This window comes from Sceloporus occidentalis, unplaced genomic scaffold (assembly GCF_023333645.1).
Source record: "Sceloporus occidentalis isolate IW3139 unplaced genomic scaffold, rSceOcc1.0.p SCAF_272, whole genome shotgun sequence".
NCBI lineage: Eukaryota > Metazoa > Chordata > Lepidosauria > Squamata > Phrynosomatidae > Sceloporus > Sceloporus occidentalis.
Window position 1 is genome coordinate 520,298 of NW_028317252.1, and position 24,252 is coordinate 544,549.

At 42.8% G+C, this 24,252-nt stretch overlaps 1 protein-coding gene across 1 annotated transcript in view; it reads right to left on the reverse strand.

The window, feature by feature from the left end:
• Positions 1 to 249: 249 nt before the first annotated feature.
• Positions 250 to 24,252, reverse strand: part of LOC149275645 (chondroitin sulfate N-acetylgalactosaminyltransferase 1-like) — a 185,021-nt gene continuing 161,018 nt past the window's right edge. The window contains 2 exon segments of the mRNA XM_089504484.1: positions 250 to 560; positions 1,251 to 1,332. Coding sequence (XP_089360610.1) covers positions 250 to 560; positions 1,251 to 1,332 — 393 coding nt within the window.

Here is a 24,252-nt window from a genome sequence, read left to right on the forward strand (position 1 = left end):
TTGTTCTAGCAAAATAAAATTATTTTTATGCCCACAAAAATATACAGTATTCTACTTTTTAAATTATTTAACCAAAGCCTGATATCATCAAAACCACTATTTATTTATTTAATGACAATCTTGACATTTTCTGTTCTTGGTGATTTGATGTCAAAAGCATTTGGGTACCATCATTTGGAAGCCTAAAAACATAACAATGCTGTCAAGCCAATCACCATTGGTTCAGAGAGATAATATTGTTCTTGAACATTAGGCATTTTGTTTGAATATCATGACTTCTTTGGACTAACTCTTTGTTTTTTGTTTGCGAAGATGTGCGTCTATTTCATGTCTGAAGACCAACATGCCTAACTGCCCATGTGATGCCTCATTCATAGCTTTTGACTGCATGCACATCTTGTACTGTTCTGGAGTTAATTCATCCATACATTTTTTTTCATGCCAGAGGTGAAAGAGACCTTTGACAGGTGTTCTGATCACAATCAAGTTGCTGTGAAGGTACTTTCGGTATAGATGAACATCTTCTCCTCCCCATCCTTTGATATCTACGTCAAACCCCCCTAGAAAGAAATTAAGATGACATTTATTACTTAGTTTTATGAAAAAAAGATTACATTGAGATGTAGTGAAAAAAAATAGCTATGATCTTTATTGGTAAATATGGGTAAATTAGAAAGCAGGGAAAAATAAGGAAATGTGTACTTATATAGAATAGGTGAAGAAAAATAATGGAATAAGCCGTTTGACACTCTGTTAATGTAACATTGTAGAGTGCAATAGCTTCTGTTAGCACAGAAATAAACAGGTAGCATTGCACTATAGCTACACATATTTCACTAGGGAATTATTTTTTAAAATAGCATATTCAGTAAGCTAACATTACATTAGTATGAAACATTGTTCAAATTAGTCATGAGCACAGGAGCAAGGGGTGACAATGCAGGAATGTGCATGTGGTGGATAAGTTGGCCTTTTCACAGTAAGTGATACAAGAAATTCTTAGTTTTCATTCATGTGTTTGTGTTGATTCAAAAGGGTATGTGGGCAGATTTGTTATGTAATGCAGAAACTGAGTTTCTATTAAGAGAAAGGTTACTCCTTACCCTCGGGTGGTGAGAAAAATAGCAGTTCCCATTAAAAAGACTGCAGTGGGTTCAGGAAAAGGCACTAATAATTATTTGTATCCATATGACTTTTTCCTTGAGCAGTAGATGGCAGCCAACAAAAAGCAAAATTCAAAGCCAACTCACCAATGTTAATGAAGTCTGAACGATACTGACAAGTCATTCCAAAGCCAAAGTCTCTCCAAAATCCAGTGTCCTTTTTGATAACCTAAAATTATATTTTAAATAAAACTTTAACAAAATTATAATATTAACAAAAAATATTTATTTGCTCAGAGATAGTTGTTTACATGCGAGAACTATAGATATAGTGCACATATGAGCTGTATGCCACCGCACATACTGAGGTTTTCATTTTCCTGAGAACAAAACTAAAGTGAAGCCTGCCAAGGTACGTCTGGAATTAGCTGGCAATGTCCTTTGGGTTGGTACTTGCTGCTAATTAATTTACAATAGAACATCATTTTTAATGTAGTGTAATTCCCATGCAGAAAAAATAGTACAATCAAGGCAGAGAAATCAGGTGGTTCATAAAATGCACCATTAAGACTCGATTATTATGTTTAATGAAAGATAATATCTTTTGCATTATTTCTAGATACACTTTGGATACTAGACAAGAAACAAACGGTGATAGAAAAGCTGTGTACAATTTGTGTTTTGTAATAAATCTCATTTTAAACTAAAAGCAGGCCAATAGGATGACCCTGTCCTAGAAAGAGAGAGGGATCAATATATAATTTGTGTCGGTGCACTGAGAAAGAGAGTAATTACAGTTGAAGAAAGACATAGCAAAAACACAAAAACGGCTCTGGTATTTTGGCGCAAACATGGTAAAAAAAAAAGACCGGTCCTGAAAAAAATATTAGTAAAACAAATTATTCCCATTTTTACACTGAGGGTCGTGCAGCATAACTCCCATCAATATCAACTAAGCCTGACAGTGGTATACCACAACTTCCATAGCCACAGCCACAACAGCATTACTCCTATCATTGTATAGTGATTCAAACACTGAGGGTGTCATTATAGAAAGATAGACACAGAGAGTGGTACGGCATATCATGCATCACTATACTGTATACCTGTAACATTCACCCTGTATGGACTTGGTTAAACTTTGTGCCATTCATTTCGTGTTTCCAGCCACTAGTGGCCGCCCTTGCCATTCAGAACCACTCAGACTAATTATCAGGTCCAGCTGCAGTTGCTTACCTGATCAAGTCAGCCTTTATAAACCTGCCCAGCCCTGCAGTCTGCTTTGTTCCTACTTTGTTCCTACTTTGTTCCTACTTTGTTCCTGCTTTGTTCCTGCTTTGTCTCTTGCCGTGTTCCTGAGTTGCGGCCAGCGCCCCACTAAGTGGACTCCCAAGTCGAGTGCCCTGTAAGTGGGCAACCTGCCGTGTGCCCTGCAAGTGGGCACCCTGCCGTGTGCCCTGCAAGTGGGCAACCTGCCGTGTTCCTGAGTTGCGGCCAGCGCCCCACTAAGTGGACTCCCAAGTCGAGTGCCCTGCAAGTGGGCAACCTGCCGTGTGCCCTGCAAGTGGGCAACCTGCCGTGTGCCCTGGAAGAGGGCTTCTAGCCGTGCCGTGTGCCCTGCAAGTGGGCAACCTGCCGTGTGCCCTGTAAGTGGGCACCCTGCCGTGTGCCCTGCAAGTGGACAACCTGCCGTTTTCCTGAGTTGCGGCCAGCGCCCCACTAAGTGGACTCCCAAGTCGAGTGCCCTGCAAGTGGGCAACCTGCCGTGTGCCCTGCAAGTGGGCAACCTGCCGTGTGCCCTGGAAGAGGGCTTCTAGCCGTGCCGTGTGCCCTGGACTTTTCTAGCCGTGTGCCCTGGAAGAGGGCTTCTAGTCGTGCCGTGTGCCCTGCAAGAGGGCTTCCTGCCGAGTGTGCCCCATCCCGTGGGCTTCCTGCCGAGTGTGCCCCATCCCGTGGGCTTCCTGCCGAGTGTGCCCCATCCCGTGGGCTTCCTGCCGAGTGTGCCCCATCCCGTGGGCTTCCTGCCGAGTGTGCCCCATCCCGTGGGCTTCCTGCCGAGTGTGCCCCATCCCGTGGGCTTCCTGCCGTGTGTGCCCCAACCCGAGGGCTTCCTGCCAAGTGACTTTCTTTGTGTATATATATATATATATATTGTGCCATCATATGCAATACAACTCTTAATCCGCATCTTCTGTCCTTGAGTTATTTCCTGCGCCTGTCTGTACCAACCCCAAGCCATCATGCATCGTGGGGTACAGACAGAGCCCCTCGTATCCCCTGCACCTGGGCTCCTTATCTACCTGTGTCCTCGCTTCGTGACAATACCCTAACTCCCATCACCATATAGTGAGCCAAACACTGATGGTGATACAGCATAACTCCTAATATCACGTCCGTATATTAATATCACTTTTTAATTAAATGTGCCGGGCCGTTGGTGCAAGCTTTCCTAGTCTTTACACCAAGTAGGTAAAACATGGGTCCAATAATGCTACATTATTAAGGGTCAGTTTTAATATATAAAAGGACCAGCTAGAAGAAAATATGAAATAATGCACAGTTGAAATGTCATTTATAAGGGGGGGGGGTGCACAACGCGATGACGTAGGACGCGCTACATGCGGTTGGAATGGCGATCATGTGATGTGGACCTGCTGAGACCTGGAGCTGGATGGAGGGTAGAGAAGATTGGAAGCCTTAGGTGGGGAGTGCTTATTTTGATAGAGGCTTCTAGAAGCTTTGTGGGGAGAGGATAAAAGGTCTATGTCGGTTGGAATACAGACAACTTATACATGTTGGATAATAGATGAATATAATGAAATGAAGAGACAAAGAAAGAACTGCTTTCTGTGAACCACAAACCTGAAACTCAAATGACAAAACCCTGATCTATGTTGCATTCGAGCAAGAAAAACTGGAGTTGTTGAATATACATCTGACTATTTATCACATTTTTATGTATTATATCTTCTGATTAATAAGTCACTGCTGATTCTTATTCAACCGCAATATTGGGATCTGTATTATTGATTTTTATAAAAAGAAATTTAATAGGAATAAAAGGGCGGGTAAAGGAAATGAGAGCAGAGAAAGGTGAGGCTCACGTTACATGTATAGGTTTGTCAGATTGTTTGGCTGGTAAAAGGCTACTTTTGGGACATGCGTAATTCAGGTTTTCAACACAGACTTTTAGCATTTGGTCTTTCTTCCTCTATCTCCTCTTTGGAACATCTTTGAAGCCGGCTACTTCAATTTACCCCATCAAACCATATATTTTTGAAAACTAGACACCCCAAGGTATTTCAAATGCTGGTATTTTAACCCTTTTCATCAATGATATTCTACCACCAGCCTTTGCCAAAGTTTGTGGTTGTATTTTTTATTTTTTTTATTTTTTTCATACAAATTGTACTTCAGGAATGAATTCATAGATCCTGGTATGCGTCACTATCAAATAACACCCCAATATGTGTTCAGCAACATCTGAGTGCAGTGATACCCCACATAAGTTTGTCGGGTTGTTTGGGATTTAAAATGCCACATTTGGGAAGTGTGCTTTTTTTCTCCATTTTGGTCAGTCTGTGCCTATGCCCTATCTTTGAGCCCAGCCACTCCAATTTATCCCATCAAACCATTCATTTTTATTAAATTAGACACCCCTTGGGTATTTGAAATGCTTTTATTTAACCCCTTAAGGACCGGGCTAATTTTTTCTTTTTGTACCCTGTGGGACCGAGGCTGTTTTAATACTTTTGTGGTGCGTGTGTTCAGCTGTAATTTTCTCCTCACTCATTTAGTGTACCCACATAAGTTATGTATTGTTTTTTTCAGGACAAGATGGGCTTTCTTCAGATACCATTGTACTTTAGTTATAGATATACAGGTTCTGGTATATGTCACTGTCAAACAACACCCCAATGTGTGTTCAGGAACATCTCCTGAGTACAGCGATACCTCACATGCATGGGTTTGTTAGATTGTTTGGCTGGTAAAAGGCTACTTTTGAGGCAACACAGACTTTTAGCATCTGGTCATTCTGCCTCCATCTCCTCTTTGGAATATCTTTGAAGCCGGTTAACTCAGTTTAACCCCGTCAAACCATATATTTTTGAAAACTAGACACCCCAGGGTATTTCACTTTGTCAAACTTTGTAATAGTCATTTTTTTTTCACACAAATTGTACTTTAGTTATATATATACAGGTTCTGGTATATGTCACTGTCAAACAACCCCCCAATATGTGTTCAGGAACATCTCCTGAGTGCAGTGAGGTGGGGTACCACATGTATGGGTTTGTCTTGTTGTTTGAGATTTAAAATGCCACATTTGGTAAGTGCGCTTTTTTTCTCCATTTTGGTCAGTCTGTACCTATGCCCTATCTTTGAGCTCGGCCACTCCAATTTACCCCATCAGCCATTTTTTTTTATATTAGACACCCCTTGGGTATTTGAAGTGCTTTTATTTTAACTCTTTGTTGAGATTTTTGAGAAATTTTAGCACTTGCTCAAAATAATAAACTTTACTATTTTATTTAATTTTTTTTAATACTTTTTTTTATATTTTTTTACACATTTTGCTGGTACTGGATGGTTCCTCTAGTGACCTCACTGCATAATTATTTTTAAATGTTAGAACATTTTTTTTCCATTTTTTTTTCCATTTTTTTTTTTTTTTTAAACTTGATTGTTTTTTTTTACAGGGCAGCCGCCATCTTGCTGATGGTGAAGATCACCGGCAGCGGCGGCTGTGACCGCTCTCCGGAGCGGTCACAGTCCATCCAGAGGTAAGTGTTTGGTGTCGTTGGATGCCTCCTGATCGAGGCATTCCAGCGACACCATTTAAGTTTAGGAGGTGATCGTTGATCGCCTCCTAAACACTTTTAAAATGTATGACGGATGTTGACTCCCCGGGGAGGGGCCAGACATGGCCCCCAATGCCGATCTCGGCGTTACAGAATGCCTCGACATCCAGGCATTACAGCAACGCCGTTTAAGCGAAGAAAGTGATCGTTGATCACTTTCTAAGCTTATTTAATTTTTTGACGGTTCAGGACCGTCAAAGGTCGTTAAGTGACCGTTTTTCCGTGACGGTCCTGAACTGGCAAAGGTCGTTAAGGTGTTAGACTCTTTGTCGAGATATTTGAGAAGATAAAACGCTGATTTTACCACCTGCTCAAAATAATAAACTTTATTTTTTATTTTAGTTATTTTATTCTTTTTTGGACTTTTTAGTTTTTTTACATTTTGCTGGTATTGGATGGTAGCATCACTGCATAATTATTTTTAAATGTAAAAATTTTTTTTAATAATTTTTTATTCAGATCTGACACTCAACATGTCAATTCGGTACACATCACTAATATAAAGGCATTTCGGTGCACAGTGTAAATTACAGATACATGTCATACGCCGTATATCATAACAGTCTGACATTACATAGAAGATTGAGTACAACACATAGCGAGGATTTAGGGGGTGTTTGTAGCACACAAAGCAAGTGCTTGCAATATGAAGAACGCAGCACGGAGCAAGAATGTTCATGAGGAAGGTACGCTGGCAGTATGGCTATGAGCTGTAATGTGATATCAGGTCCAGAAGAGCGGGAGCGCAGATCCGAAAACGTTTCAACTGGGTTCAGTACAGAGAAGAAAAACAAGCAAAAAAGCGGTACGATAGAGCCACTAACAGAAGACAAATGGGTCAGAACACAGCTTCCCATTGTCGACTAGGAACCTGAAAATATGAAATGGGAAATCATATTGGAGATCAAGAGCGAGTAGCTAACTCGGTAAGCAGGTAGGCGCCGGTCAGGTACGGCCACAAACCCCGACTAGAAGTATAAATCGGCGGGATGGGGCAGGGTATTAACAATAAGCAGTAACTAAACTGGCTTTCAACCCACGGGGACCAAGTTTTTGTGTAGAGATGAGTAGTGTGAGATGACCAATGGGACATTTTTTTCCAGGATTCTATGTCTCTCAAGGGTAGAGATAACATCTTGTCAGTTATTTTATGATCGAAAACATGTATTATATATATATATGTATTTTACATGAGCACAAAATGGAGTCAGAGCCATTTTATTTTACTTAATCATATAGTGATTATTTATTTTTGTCCTTGTTCCCTCTATAATTGAGAACAAAGACGTATTCATGTATATAGATGTTTCAGTATATATGATCCAATTAACGTTATCTTCCATGAGAAAGTTAAGGAGTAGACACTACATATCCTTAGGAATGTAAATTGGAATGGTGGATACGTCGTAAGACCACCAAAACCTAATTTACTACCTAGGAGGCAACATCTGGAGATATGGGTGACTACAAAGACTTGATTTACTATATAGCAGGTAACATCTAAAGATAAGGGTGACCATGGATAAATTCCAAATGCATATGTAATGGTCTTAAGTTATTTCTTAGACCAGAGCGTCTCTCAGAGGTAAATATGAGTAGAAGTCCTAATTATAATGGGTAAAGCCCACCGTTATGATTGGATAATTCTAATCAAGAGGTGGAGGCTATGATAATAAGCTGTGTCTTTAAAAGCTTATGTCTTTAATAATTTAAGGGAACGCACCCTGAAAAAGTACGCACCCTGAAACAGACATCCTGACGGACTCAGTCACCAAATTTACCCCAGAGAATTGGAATCTTAAGATCCTGACATCATATTTTACTCTTAGAGTTACTTTGAGTCCTAACCTATATAACTTTTAGAAAGTTATATTTCTTCCCACTTAATTTCTTGCCACTGAACCTGGATTAATTTCTACAAGGACCAGTTGGATCGCAGCAACAAGTGGTGGTAAATATAATTGTTTTATTCTGAATAGAGGTGAATTTTGTCTTCTTCATATAGAATTCCCTTTTTCTGGGAAATAGCAAGTATTTGACATTATTGTATATGACGGCTTGTGAGACTGCAGTTTATAACCCGTGATAATGACAATAATGAAAAGGTATTTTTACCTGTAGATGAAGTTTGACATCATTTGCCTCTATTAGGAACTTCACTAATACTCTTATCATATTAGTTGAACTAATATATACATAGAGTTAGTGATTTTTTTTATTACTGCCCTGATTATTATCATTTTTGGTAGTAATTCATATTGATAACTTTCAATTATATACTGTATTTGGAACTGATTCAATTTGACATGTTTTAAGAATTTTGTTTTATATCATGCACTGTGTGACTCATACATATATTTTATAAATTGTGTTTACAATAAATAATAATTTTGATTGACTATCGTGGTGATATATATCTAATTTGAATTATAATTTTCGGCGATTTGAAAGAATTTAGGATCGGAGATAAAATATAGGGTATCTCTTTACACAATTAATATTGTGGATGTGGTGCTACAATATTTGATAGCGTCGTTATTTTGCGTGTGTGATAAAATATTGGTTTTACCTATTTTGTCTCATGAGGAGACATTCCCTTCCAACACCTGGCAATACAAAAAGCTTGGTGGCCAGTAAAATGTGGATCACTAGTTCAGGTGGAGACACATAGCCTGCGTTTTAGTGATATTAATTTTGTGGTAGGATTCTACTGAATAGCGAGATAGTTGAGAAACTAGAGCGGGAAGGGAGCGTTCCGGGGCAGAAATAGAGGCCAGAATGTCATCGGCAAAAAGGCCTATGGTGCTCGTGGTTCCGTTAGATAGAGGGAAGCCTGTGATTAAAGGGTCAGAGCATATACTGGCTGTGACGAAAGCCTCCATCACTGGGACCACTGGAGAGGCCTGACTGCCAGCCTCCTCCCTATTGACTATGGGCCCTGGGTTTGTAAAGACTTCTGTGGCTACCCCCAGCAGTATCATCCTATCACTGGTTGACGGGATTATCTCCAGCAGACAGCCAGGATCTGCCACCAGGGAGTGACCACCATTGTTTCAGTTTAATGTTGTATAAATCAGTCTCCCCCCCCTATTGTATTGTTAATCTCGTTACTGCCCCTGTTGTCTCTGGGAGGCAGATTAAGGGGGCGGTTTGTGTCCCAATATCTTGTTTTATGTTAATGTGCATTTTGCTGGGTATATCCAGCTCTGTGTGTCCAAAATAAATCAGTCTTCGTTTGGTTTACCCTACACTGAGTCTCGGCTAGTGACTGGGGAACCGGGGAAAGTGTGGCTAAGGGAGCACAAGACAGCGGAGGTAGTCGGTCGGACTAGCCAGCTCCGTGACACTGGCTGCTAAAGGTTCTATGTAGAGAAGCGGGGATAGTGGACATCCCTGGTGAGTGCCACTGGAAATGGCAAATGGAGAGGAGAGGAAGCCCATTATTGAGAGGAAGCCCATTATATACAGGAAGTGGGAGAGGAGTAAAGCGCCATGATCGCTTGGATAAATGCGGGAGGAAAATTAAATTTAGTGAGTATGCGTGCAAGGAAATGTCAGTGAAGTCTATCGAAGGCTTTTTCTGCATCAATGGATATAAGTAAACTAGGGCATTGAAGTCTAGATGCGTCCCAGATGGTGTTGATGAATTTGCGCGTGTTATCAGAGGGTTCTCTCCCCATAACGAACCCCACTTGATATGGGTGAAGAAGGGAAGGGAGATAAGGGGAAAGTCGATTTGCTAAAATTTTGGCATATATCTTTATTCTTTAGTGTTGAGGAGTGAAATGGGTCTGAAATTGGAACAAATGCCATTGGGTTTACCTGGTTTAGGGATTGTGATTACGTCGACTCAGAGATTCTCTGAGGGGACGGTGCCTGTTGACATGTAGGTGTGGAATAATGATAAGAGATGAGGACTCTAGGTTAAGGTTGTCCTGAAAGTAATGTGAGAGGTGAAGTTGAATTTGGGCTTTATGTTCGCCAGGATCCTCCCCCCCTGGTTGGATGGGTTAGTCACAGTGATAACAGAACTGGGGCGTGCTCAGACAAGGAGATGGTCCCTATTGAACAAGACGTCACTGGTTGCAAGGTCGATTTGTCAAGAAAAATGTAATCCATGCAGGAGTAGGAATTGTGGGGGAGCAGAAAAGAAAGTGTAATCTCTATCAGAAGGGTGTAATACTCTCCAAGCGTCAAAAAGTTGGTATGAGTGGAGCAGAAAAGACAGAGCCTAGCTTGAGTGTGCGATTGGCATGAGGGGGTTGGCTCTGTGTCTTGCTGTCGAGTTGGGGGTGTAGTGTAGCGTTGAGGTCCCCACAAAGGATCACCTGACCACGTTTGCATGAGAAGAATTGGGAGCATAAAAGATGCAATAGTGTACACAATCGAGTTAATCTCACAGACTAATATGAGGTGTCTGCCCCGCGGGTCTAGGCTTATGTGCAATAATGAAAAAGAGAAGTGGTTAGAAAGTAAAATTGATACACCGGTCGTTTTAGTCGTGGCCATAGAGTGAAATTGCCAAGTATAGTGTTTAGAAAATAAAAAAGCTTTGTATGTTTTTTTAAAGTGTGTCTCTTGGACACAGATGATATCAGTTTTAAGCTTTTTGGCCTCACTCCAAAGAAGGGTGCGCTTCTGGGGTGTGTTAAGGCCCTTGGCATTTATGGAAAGCAATTTGAGTTCAGCCGTTAAGAAAATTTAGTTAGTGGGACAATATTGCCCGTTTGGCCACTGCCGAGATAGTGAGCAAGAGAGATTTAGCTCTTGCTGCAGAGGGAGGAACAGGATCAGGGATCATACCAAAAATTGCCCATTCAACAGAAATTACAAAACGAATGCCCAGAGTATCTGTAATGTACAACTGTAGGGCAGTCCAGAACGGGACAATAGAACTGCAGGACCACAAGCCGTGAAGAAGATCCGCCCCAGGTGAGCGGCATTTCAGACATCGGGAATGATGATCTAAACCCATTAAGAACCGGAGTTTGGGGGTGACATAGGCTTTATGCAGGATTTTAAGGAACATTTCACCATAATCCCTAGACACCAAGAGTTTGGAATTGCGGGAGTATGCCTGGAGAACTTGTTTTTGACACAGATTTGGAAAATCAGTTTTCCAGGAGGCAATGCCCGCCGTATGGGTCTCCCAATCGATAATTGGGCGAAGCAGGTTATAGATTGTAGACATAGTGAGCAGTGGGGCAGATGATATCGTGATCCGGTCTAAGGGGTGGTTGGAGTTAGCCCCAGAGAGGTGGGGAAGTAGCGCATTAACATAGTTACGGAGCTGGAGGTAGTGAATAGGATGAATTCTAACAGTAGGGAATTTAGCTTGGAACCGCGAGAACGTCAACAGTTTACCCTCTCGCGGGTCAAGGAAGTCACCAACGACCCGACCACCCACCCGGGCGAGTCTCCTAAAGACAACATCCTCCCTCCCGTGTTGGAACTGCGGGTTGCGAACCAAGGGCAAGAACCGGGAATAATGGACCTCCAAGCCCAGGCGACGTCGAACACGCTCCCAGGCCTTCATTGTATGATATAACAACGGATTAGCGACCACATCGGGAGGTAAAGTACTTCTAGGCTGATGCAGGAGAGAGGCCAAAGAAATGGCAGGAAAGAGTTGCTGCTCCAGGGTCACATTGGTGAACCTAGACCTGCCACTCAGCCAATCTGCCACAAAGCGGTAGTTAGAGGCCAGAGCATAATCTAATAGGTTCGGCAAATTCACCCCCCCGTTATGAGCCGGCTGCTGAAGTTTCACCAACGAAATTCTAGCTTTTTTGTTGCACCACAGAAACTTACGCAGCAGCGCATTATGATATTGGACATCCTTCCTCTTCAAGGTAATGGGCAACATGTGAATCGGGTACAGTAGTTTGGGGAAAAAGGCCATTTTGTATAAGTGACATCTACCTAAGAAGGAGAGATTAAATTTGGACCAAGTTTTAAAAGAGTCTTCCATTTGACGCAACAACGGGGAAAAATTTAGTTTGTAAAGATGTGCCAGATTTATGGGGATGGTAAGACCTAGATACTTCAAGGAGGGAAGTCGAGTCCAATTGAAAGGGAACGCCCCCCCCAGCCACGTTTAGCCTGCGGGAAAATGGGAAGCGCTTCGGTCTTAAGCCTATTGATTAAGAATCCCGAGGCCTTATGAAATTGGTCAAATAGGGTAAGCAGATGAGGCATCGCCGCTTTGGGATTGGAGAGATATAACAAAAGATCATCAGCAAAGGCGGCAACCTTCAATTCGACAACACCCACCCTGATTCCCTCAAGCTCGGCGGAACGCTCAATAGCACGAACTAGAGGTTCAATCGCCAGATTAAAAAGTAGAGGGGACAGGGGACAGCCTTGGCGAGTACCCCTACCCAAGGAGAACCAGCGGGAGTTCATATTATTCACCGCAACCTGAGCCACCGGGGAATGATACAACGCTCGAAACATTTGTACAAAAGGCAACCCGAAATGATGGTATTTGAAAAAACTAACAAGGTATGGCCAGGAAATTCTATCGAACGCCTTATCAGCATCACAACTAAGTATTATAGAGGCCTTGCTGTTAGTTAGTTTGGCAGTAAGAATAGCTGAGATAAGGCCCCTAATATTTTGAGTAGAGTGGCGCCCTTTAACAAATCCGGTCTGAGAAGGAGAAGTGAGTGCCATTAGAATAGGTTGCAGTCTAGAGGCCATAATCTTGGTGTATATTTTGAGATCTTGGTTCAAGAGGGAAATAGGGCGATAGGAGGAGAGCAAAGTAGGGTCCCTGTGTGGTTTGGGAAGGACTATGATACGGGAGGCCGTGAAATCCCTCGGGGGGACCTTCCCCTGCAGATATCCATTATAAACATCAGCAAGGTGTGCCGGTAGATACGTAGAGAGAAGTTTATAATACTCGGCTCCCAGGCCATCCGGGCCAGGGGATTTGCCATTAGGAAGGGACTTGATAGCAGTGGCTATCTCAGACGGGGTGAACGGTTTAGTTAAACGCTCACGGTCCGCAGGTGACAGTTTTGGAATATTAGCCCGCCGAAACATTTGAAGCGCTTCATCAGGGTCATTAGGTTCTGAAGAATAAAAATCCTCAAAGTAATTAGCGAAGAGTTGAGTGATTTTAACAGGGTCGGTCTCAACCGACTGAGAAGAATCCTGAAGCCTGGTTACAGCATGATATTTAGATTTAGAGTGACGGATAAGATTGCCCAGAAGCTTGCCAGACCTATTGCCCCAGCAGAAAAAAGTATTACGAGTATAATTATAAGAAAGCTGAGCTTTTTCAGTAACCCAGGCATCGTAGAGGGATTTAATCTCTTTATATTTTTTCAAGGTATCTGGACTAAGGTGAGTTTTATCTGCAACATACGCCCTGGAAAGATCGTCAGTAAGCTGGACTAATTTAGCTTCAGCCTCTCTCCTGCGTCGCACAACATAAGCAATGATATGCCCTCTCAGAACCGGCTTAGAAGCACCCCAAAACAAATCAGGGTCGTCAAGATGTTCACGGTTATCATTGACATAATCATTCCATTTCGCAATCAGGAATTGTTTAAACGCTTCAGACGTGTACAAATAAGTAGGAAACCTCCAATTACGGGACACCTGATACGGGGAAGCGAGACAGAGATCTAACCAGATAGGGGCATGATCAGAGATCACTATTTGGCCTATGTGGGCACCCTTCAACCTGCGCAAAAACGACACCGGTAAGAACAGGTAATCCAGCCTGGAGAAGGAGTTATGGGGGTGGGAGTAAAACGTAAATTGTTTGTCCGTCGGATTAAGAAATCTCCAGGCATCCCGCAAACGAAGGTGATCCAACACGGGTAAGGAGGAGAGCCCGATAGGGCGAGAGGAAGGGCCAGACACATCTAGGGAAACGTTGGCCACTAAATTGAAGTCACCCCCCAGAATAACGTTAGGGGCCGAAATCTCCAGCAACAGTGAGTAAAGTTTGGCCAGAAAAGCGGGCTGATCAGAATTAGGGGCGTAGAGATTGACAAAGGTAAAAGATTCATTAAACAATTTAACCTTAAGAATAATGTAGCGTCCCTCCGGGTCAGCAATCTCGGACTCAATGACAAAGGGCAACCTTTTAGAGAGGAGAATGGTGGCACCCCTAGATTTCTTAGTATACATAGCAGAATAACAAGCTCGAAGCCACGGAGCTTTCAGCTCATTTTTAACACGGTCACACCAATGGGTTTCTTGGAGGTAAATAACGTCTGGGTGCATTCGTTTGAGATGGGTAAGTACCTTTTTACGCTTAACAGGTGTATTCAAGCCTTCAACATTCCATGATACAATCCGCAAGGAAGAAGGCGCATCACAGCTATTATCAGATCGTACCATAACTACAAGAACAACGAGGCCAGGAGGTCACCCGATGCCCCGCTGAGGAAAAGATAAAACAGAAAATGAACCTGGAAATGGCGGCCCAGGAGGGTCCCAGCCAGCCCCCCCAAGTGCCCAGCGGACGAAACAGAAAATAAAACCATACATCACCAGTTGCAACGTGCTATGCTTCTCCCATTTTTTCCTTTTTTTAATAAACCGAAACTCGGCACATATAAGTTTGTGCCTAGAAACACAACAGAGTAACCAAAAAAAATAAGAATAATCGAGAATCAACAAAACAGCGTACAGTAACCAATAAAGGTAAACCAGAGGATACATATCCAAATACCAATGGATTTCAGAGATCTCGAGCCCTAGGGGAAACAGGCGGAGAGGAGCGAGGCAGAGAAGCAGGGCGAGAGCGAGAAGGAGAAGGGGGGGAGGCCTCAGGCACCGCCGAACCATCATCCGGAGAGGGAGAAGATCTGGATCCAGCGCGAAGAAATTCCTTGGCCGCCATAGGAGTGTCAAAAAAGTAGGCCTGCCCCTCATGGGTAATCCTGAGCTTAGCCGGATAGAGAAGAGCGAATTTCACTCGCTTGTTGTAAAGTTCCGTGCAGATTTCGGAGAACTGGCGTCGTTTGACCGTTACCGCTGCAGAAAAATCCTGGAAAAGTAACAGCTTGTGTTTGTGATAAAAAAGACCCGTGACCTTTTTATACGCGTCCAGGATCTTGACCTTGTCAGTATAGTTGAGGACCCGAAAAATCACTGCTCTAGGACGAGACGTGGTAGAAACTGGTGGTTGACCGATGCGATGTACTCTCTCGATGATCAATTCACCCTGAGGAAGCGCCAGGCCCAAAGACTTCGGCAGCCAAGTCGTTACAAGGTCGTGCAACGCCATGCCCTTAACCTCCTCAGGCAGGCCAACCAAACGCAAGTTATTGCGTCTACTGCGGTTTTCAAGGTCGTCAATACGGTCTTGTAATGACGTGAGTAAATGATCCTGTGAGCGGAGGGATGCAGACATGGAGACGTTCCCATCCTCTATGTCAGAGACCCTGGATTCCAGAGAAGTGATCCTTGTTCCCTGAGAGACCAACTCAGCAAGAACGGCATTGATGGAGTCAGACAGTTTCTCAAGCTTTGCATCTAAGAGTGGAGAAATGACACCAACAAGGTCTTGAGCCGTCAGCGGGTCTTTTGAGGAGGCATCGGACACTGAGTGCCCCTCCGCTGCAGTGGAACCCGACCCAGAAGGTGGCACCGGTTTGAAAGGAGAGGATCTTTTAAAGACTCATTTAGGCCCCTGCGAAAGGCAGATTTCAGAGCGCTGATATTCCAGTCGGTTTCATATGCTAACGTGCAAAATTCTACGGCATACTGGGCCACCGTTCTTCTTCCCTGTTGAATCTCCATCAAATTGGATTCAGCTGCCTCTCGCCTCCCGGGAGCATCAAACACTGCCCTGAACGATGCAATAAAGACGTCAGCATCTTCCAGAATGGATGAGTTCTGTTCCAACAGAGGTGATGCCCATGCTAATGCTTCTCCTTTTAAAAGATTGATAATAAAAGTCACTCTGTTATTATGAGAAGCAAAGGTGTGAGGATGAGCTCGGTAGTGTAGCGTGCACTGATTCAAAAAAAACCTACATTCTTGGGGGTCTCTGGAGAATTTGTCTGGCAAGGGCATCTTGGGTGTTTTGACCTACGTACCGAATCCAGGTGCTGGTGGTGATGAATCAGATGATGCACCTTGGCCGACGGTAGGGGACAGATTGGAGCAATGGATCTGAGAAGGTCAGCAACATCATCCAGTTTCCGTTCCAAGGATTGGAGTTGAGATGCAGGAGGCGCTAGGACTTGATCCTGTCTGTCTTGACGATTGGACATCCTTGCCAAATCTGCGGGATCCATGTTTTGTGCCTGTGATAACTATCACGTCTGCAGTACGGCAGTGGATCCTCCATCTCCTAGCGGAGATGGGGAGCCCAGCAACAGAACACGGAGGTGTATAGCAGACACAGGAGCGTAGCGGAGTACAAAATAATCAGGAACAATATAATAAATAAAATAATAAATTCAGGGGTCAGGCAGAAGTCGGGGTCGGGGTCACAAGCAGAGGTCAGGGCAGGCAGCAAACATCAAAGGTCAAAAACTAGTTCTAGTTAGAACCAAAAATAATAAGAAGCGACATGCATATTCATGAGTTAGCCGTTCGCGCGCACTCCTGACGTCGAGACGCGCTCCCCGTCAGGATCCATTGATCTCTCCGGGGACGCGCGTCTATCAGTGGAACGGACTCGGTGGCGGTTCCCGCCGACGGAATGAGCAGGGGGCTGGACGCGCGGGCTGCGTCTCAGCTCCCCTACCCGCGGGACAACGGAGGAGGTAACAATATGGCACAGTGAAGTTTCCCCAAGTCATGTGAAGCAAAAAGCAATAATAACCAAAAAACAAACATTGAAAACAATAAAAACAAGAACACGTGTCCTTTCGGGGAATGGAGAGTGTGCTAAGGACGTAAATAGCACTAAGGGGGTGTAAAGTAAGTCGCAAAAAAGACTCTATAGAGCCTATAGAGGACAACAAGGGCAAATAAACTTTTACACAGGATGATTATGTCGAATCGGGTATGAGCTTACGTGTGATATAGCTGTTAACATGTAATGGTAATATGTGATGCGGTTAACGACTCACAGGAATCAACTGCGCCAGGAGGGGGAAAAGGGAGATGGAACAGGTTTGTGGCACTCCCCTGGGTGGTGGTGCGGTGAGTGAGGCGCAATTGTATGGAGGGGGGATAAGGGAGCCAAGAGGGGCAGAAATATGGACACCATGAGTGGGGACCATAAGCTTACCTATGGAAGGTATGTAAGGTAATAGTATCCAAACAGTTGTAACGTAAAAACAACATAATAAGTTCAGAGAATTGAAAAAGCTTGGACTTATCATTAGGCGGTGGAGGAAGAGGTTTCCGTCTTGATACGAAAAGTGTCTCAGGTGTTCACCTCTCTTCATAATTTCTTTGGGGGAGATGTAGTCTTGGGTACGATGTCTGTGCGAGGAGGTGGAGGCATCTCAATGGAGTCCAGGCCCCATGTCTTCAGGAGGGCAAGGCCATCTTCTGGCAAGTTGAAGACTGTTGTGGATCTGTTTCTGGAGACGAGGAGATGGATGGGGTATCCCCAGTGATAGGGGATCTGTTGAGAACGGAGAAGGTCCGTGACTGGTGAAAAGGATCAGCTTTTTGAAGGGTAAGCTGGGAAAGGTCCGTGACTAGCGTTATGTTTTGATAGCGAGGAGGTAAGATTGGTTTGCATCTGGCACCTTGCATAATTTTGTCCTTAATGTTGAAAAAGTGGATCCTTGTATGGACAACTCGAGGAAGTTTAGGTTGCAATGATTTCGGGCGGGAGGCTCGATGGATACGGTCCAGGCGTATTTCAGTGAGGGAAGCATGTCCCGGAAGTAATTTGAAAAGTTCTTGAACAAACTCAGGCAGGGCTTCTTGGCCTATCTCTTCCGGAATGCTTCTAAGACGAATGTTGTTTCGCCGCGAGCGGTCTTCCAGAGCCATAATTTTTGACCGGAGAAAAGCAAGTTCCGATTGCGTCGAAGTCTGGCTATCCGCCAGTGCATTATAGGCATCACAAACTATTCCATTCGGCGTTCTAAGTGATCAGTACGATCCCCCAGGCCATCTAGGTCTCTCCGGAGAGAGGAAGCAATTTCTTGGAAGTCCTGGCGGAGCTGGTTCCTCATTTCTCGTAGAAGAGATTTCATGGTTTGTGAGGTGAGTCTCTGGGGATCTTGATCGGGGTCCTCTTGTGTGGGTTGTGTAGGGGAGGGAGGTCACGAGAGTGAAGCAGGGATGCGGTCTGTTGATGCATCAGAGTCTTCGTCTGGAGCATGTGGTAGGCCCAAATCCTGTGAGGGATGCTTCTTGCGTATTTTCGGGTCGAAAAAGTTAGGCATTTCGATGATTTTCGCGAGCGGTGTCCCAACATAGGCAGGGAGCAGAAAGATGTGTGATAGGTGTAGCCACCGATTGATGTGGATGGAATGCTTAAAGGCTGTTCGCGGCGCTCTCACTTTCAGCGTCTGGTTAGGTCGCCATGCAGACCATGCCCCATCTTTTTTATTATTTTTTTTATATTTTACTAATCACATAGTGATTAGAAAGCTGGGCTTCATTAACTTGCATGGTTGAATGCAGTACCTGTATTCAACCTGCAAGTGGAGCCAGATTCTCAGAAGGGCGCCGCCATCTTGCGAGTGGCAGACTCACTCGCAGTGGCAGTTGTGAACGCTCTCTGGAGCGGTTACGACGCGTCCTGGGGTGGGTGTTTGGTGTTGCTGAATGCCTCGTGATCGAGGCATTCCAGCGACACCATTGAAGTTTAGGAGGTGATCGTTGATCGCTTCCTAAACTCTATTAAAACGGGCGTCCGTCCTAGGCATTACACCAAAGCCGGTTAAACGAGGAAAGTGATCGTTGATCACTTTCTAAACTTATTTAATGAGGGTTCAGGACGGTCAAAGGTCGTTAACTGACCTTTTTTGTGTGACAACCCTGAACCATCAAAGGGGCTAAGGGGTTAAAGAACAAGATGACAAACAAAATAAGAAAGAGAAGTCTTTACCATTTTTTTCTTCTGACACAAACAAGTATGGCAACCCTCCCCCCAGGCTAGCCCACAACTAGAAGCCAATACCACAAAACAACTAGAAATATCCGACCTTCAGACAGATTCCTCAATTGACTCGGAACAAAGAAACATAACACCAGAATACCTAAAATTGTGTTTGGAGAACCAGCTCCACCTTTTAAAAGCGGAGATTCAGACAAATTCACACAGATTACAAAATTATTTCAAATCTAAAACACAGGACATTGAAGAAAAACTTGACTGCCTCCAGATGACTAATTCAAAACTACAAGAGCAACAGGACAAGATGAAGTTCAAAATAAAAGATTTTGAAAAAAAATTATTGATCTACAAAATCGATTAAGGGAAGTGGGAAAAGCATACCTTGAAAAATATTTACTGGAATATATTAACTCCCTCGATGGATCTCTACACCTGGACCAAGCTATTTTTGAAAGATGTCAGAGAATGTACAAACTAAATCATATTGCAAAAGATCTACCACGTGACATAATTGTATGTTTAAAATGTTATAGTATATACAAAAAATAGACCAAAACAAAATACTCTCTTATACCTATCTTAAAGGCAAAAAAAACAATCTTAGATCAATTTATAATATATATATATATAATATAATATATATATATATTATATATTATAATGGAGAAAAAAAGAGACCTGGAATAGCGAGAAAATTAATATGTAAAAAACTTAAAGAGGGTGGAGTTGGAGCTGTTGACATACAAATATATCATGATTCCTACTTGATATCTCACGGGAGCCGTTGGTTATTACCAGAAAATAAGTCAGGATCCTGGTACTTAATGGAAAAAGATAATATAGGAGCTTGGGAACCTGAACATTTTATGTGGTTACTGTCACATACCTGGCATCCTCCGATCGGCAACCACAGCCGCCGCGAGGCAGGGGGAGACCCCCCGCTTCGGTCCGGCAGCCGTAGCCGCCGCAAAGAAGGGGGAAATCCACAGCCGCCACGAGGGAGAGGAGGACCTCCCGCGTCCACACAGCAGCAACAGCAGCAGCTGCAGCGACGGCGAGGGAGACCTCCCTCCTCCATGCTGCGTTCCCGGCAGCCGCAGCCGGGAGACACTACATCGGCTTATACTGGGAGATTACCCCACGGGAGATTGCGTCACACGCAAGATGGCCGCAGAGGAAGCGACGTAACGGCACTTTGAATATTTGGCGGGAAATCTCTAATCAGTGCCTAAACTCCTGTGCCTATTTAAAAGACTCTCAGACTTTCAGCCACTGCCTTCTGATTGTCGTGCCTATCTCGGTAGTGCCTATCTCAGTACCCGTTGATTTTCTGTTATTGACCTCGGCTTATACCACGACATTCCTGCTCTCTGGTATCCTGACCTTGGCTATCCCACGACATTCCTGCTCTCCGGTATCCTGATCTCGGCTATTCCCACGAATTCCTGCTCTCCGGTATCCTGACCTCGGCTCTCTGGACCATCCTTAACCAGTCCTACCTGACTCCAGTGTCTCCTTCCTACGCTGTGTCGTGACAGTTACAAGTTAAAATATCAAAACTGGTTTAAACAAGAACAAAATCCAATAATCAAAAACCTGTTAAAATTTTGGAAAAAAGTGAAATTTTATAGATAAGATCCTAACTTTGTGTCCACTTTCAATAATCCAAACAGAAATAGAAAAACATTGATATTAGAGATTGGCAAAATAGAGGAATTAAGAAACTGAAAGACTTAATGATAGAAGATCAGATTAAACCGTTTGTATCTCTTAACCCCTTAACGACAAAGTACAGTGCAACGTGATAACGCCAATGCCTATACATGTACAATGCCTGTACAATGCCGTTAAATAGCTGCATATATATTTTTATGAGCAAGTCCTAAAATCTTCCACAACAATATAGAACTTGATGAATTTTTAACTGGCCAGTTTTAAAAATTCCCCAAATAGGATGACCAGATAGCAAAAAATGGTTTTAAGATAGCAAAACCCTACTTGTATGTATTGCTCTATAACTTGCAAAGTCCCTTAGTGACCAGACTGTCTTGAAAAAAAAATTTCGTACATATTTTTCAAAAGTACACAATACAGGATATTCAACCTGGGGTATTTTGACAGTTTTAATGCAATCATTTTGCCACCAATCTTGTGATAATTTTCACACAGATTATTAAAATTTATAATTAAATAAATCATATTCCCTACCGCTGTAGAATACCCATTCTACAGCACTATGGAATAAGATTTATATACCGTATTTGCTCAATTATAAGACGACCCCCCAAATCTGAATATTAATTTAGGAAAAAAGAAAAAGCCTGAATATAAGACGACCCTATAGGAAAAAAGTTTTACCAGTAAATGTTAATTCATGTAAATTATTTTTTAAATAAAAGCTATGATTGAGAAAAATATTTTGTTTTTATTTCCTTCTATTTTCCAACCTGCCCCCCAGTTATGCACATCTGCCCCAGAAATGCCTTATACCCCCTATATGCCACTGTGCCCCATGATATGCCTTTTAACCCCCTATATGCCACTGTGCCCCATGATATGCCGTTTGACCCCCTATGTGCCACTCTGCCTCCAGAAATGCCTTATACCCCTATATGCCACTCTGGCATTTAGGGGGTTAAAAGGCGTATTATGGGGCAGAATGGCATATAGGGAGGTATAAGGTATTTCAGGAGGCAGAGTGGCGTATAGAGGGTTAAAAGGCATATCATGGGGCACAGTGGCATATAGGGGTATAAGGCATTTCTGGGGCAGATGTGCATAACTGGGGGGCAGGTTGGAAAATAGAAGGAAATAAAAACAAAATATTTTTCTCAATCATAGCTTTTATTTAAAAAAATAGTTTACATGAATTAACACTTACTGGTAAAACTTTTTTCCTATAGGGTCGTCTTATATTCAGGCTTTTTCTTTTTTTCCTAAATTAATATTCAGATTTGGGGGGTCGTCTTATAATTGAGTGAATACGGTAATACTGTCAGAGAGAATTCCCCGCACCGGTCCCGGGAACTCTGATCTCTGACAGCCGGGGAAGGTGTGCGCGATGGACGCAGACAACCCCCCGCAGCTAGCCGCACCTCCTTCCGCCTGCAGCGGAAGTTGTCTACGTGAATCGCGTAGACGTCTACACGCTGCCCCGGCTACATGACCGGGGACTCAGAAGCACCGGTAAGGGAGGGGGGGGCAGGAGGATCCAGGTCCCCTGCAGCGCTATTTGAGGTCTGATTATACGACGACCCCGATTATAAGACGAGTGGTATTTTTCAGAGCATCTTAAAAATACATCGTCTTATAATCAAGCAAATACGGTAATTATAAGGAGCATATTAGAGTTAACATAACAAGTAGTATATAATATAACAAATTTCACTTACAGAACAACTCAAATGATCTTAAAATCTAGATTGCAATTTAGGTATAGATTTACTGAGAAATGAAATGTTTACTAAGTAACAAAACCAATTATATAACAAACGTGTTTTCAGCAATATCTCAAGTTTCATTTCCCATTAGTCATAGAAACATATACAACTGCGCCTGACTAATCTTATCACACTTACAACAATGGTGAAAACACAACAGAAGGAAGGTATTTGGAAAGTACCACTTAAATGTACACTAGACAGTGAATATTCCTAATACACATACAAATGTAACTAAGGTTGGAAAAAAAAACATTCACCCTTGTACGTCAGTGTAAAATTGAATTCTCAATAATTTTCTTAAAATAGGGGTCCAGTGTCAGTTACATCATAACTACAACCAACTATAAAAAACACTGTGACGGGACCAACCTGTACCCAGACTGGGTACTCCCGTCAAACATTGCTTCCTCCTGCCGGGACACCAACAATTAACCCCTTCAGCACCAGGCAGAACCAGCGTTGTAGATAGAAGGGGGGACGTCGCTGCACCGGAGCTGAGTTGGCACTGTGGCTATCCGAAGCTTAGCTACACAGTGTGGCTATTGTCCTGAAAAGGACAATAAAGGATCATAGCAGCCCACCCCAAGCATCAGGCAACACTCATGTTGAGGTGAAAACAGGACTCCTTTATTAACCCCTTCAATCCCAGGGGTTTTTGGTACCTCAAAGCCCGGAGCAATTTTGCCATTTTTGGGGTATATCGGTTTAGCGATTATTCTCCTTTCCTGTGAATAGTGTACCCATGTAAACTATATATTGTTTTTTCAAGGAGAGATAGAGCTTACATTTGATACCATAGTTGGATGATTAGCTGAAAATTTAAAATGAGAAATTTAGTAAAAACTAGCGAAGATTAGTAATTTTTTTTACATTTTCCCTCTGAATCCTCACAAAATTAGGTAAAGTGATGGAAAATCCCCTCCAAGTTTATCAATTCAGGTGTCCTGATTTCAGAAATACCTAATTTATATAGATTTTCCAGACTTTCCCAGCACCAGGGAGCATACTATAAGGTGTACAATTTTGTATACTTTTTATGCCTATGGCTTAACGGGTTTGGTGGTTGTGAACGGGGGCAGGAGGGTTATACTGGCTAGATGTTATGCTAGGGCAATGGGAAGTAAGGTTTTTTTAATATTTTTTTTATTATCTTTTTTATATTTTAATTTTATTTTTTTTAATTTTAATTTTATTTTTTTAACACAGAAATGGTTAGAGGTCCTCTTATCACAGCTCACATTATAATTTTTTTTAGTATTATTTATATTATTATTTTAATGATTTATTTAATATTATTTTTTAATGAATCTCCAGGGGCCCCAGTGATGGAGGGTTCTGTCACAAACACACATACATAAAAAAAACATTTCAATAACCTGAACAAAGTAGTGATGGGAAGTTCGGATCACTAAAGTGAATCGGATCATTTCGACTCGTTCACTGAAATGATCCGATTCATGACCCGAATCTTTGGATCACTCAGTGTGACTCACAGGAGTTACTGTTTGCCAGTAACTCCGTGCAGGCACACTAACGAGTGGCCCCGCCCCTTTCAACAGTCAATGAACCCTCCTGCCTGCCTACTCGAGTGATGTCAATGAAGGCAGAGAGTCGTTCAAAGATTCGGATCTTACAGGGATCCGAATCTTACAGTGATCCGGATGGGGTGATGATGGGGTGTTTAGGGTTAATTTAGGGGCAGTTATGGTTGATGGGGGCTTTAGGGTTAATTTAGGGGCAGTTATGGTTGATGGGGTATAAGGGTTAATTTTATGCTGATGACTGAGGGTTAATTTAATTAATTTAGTTTAATTTAATTTAACTGAAGGTGCAGTTATAGG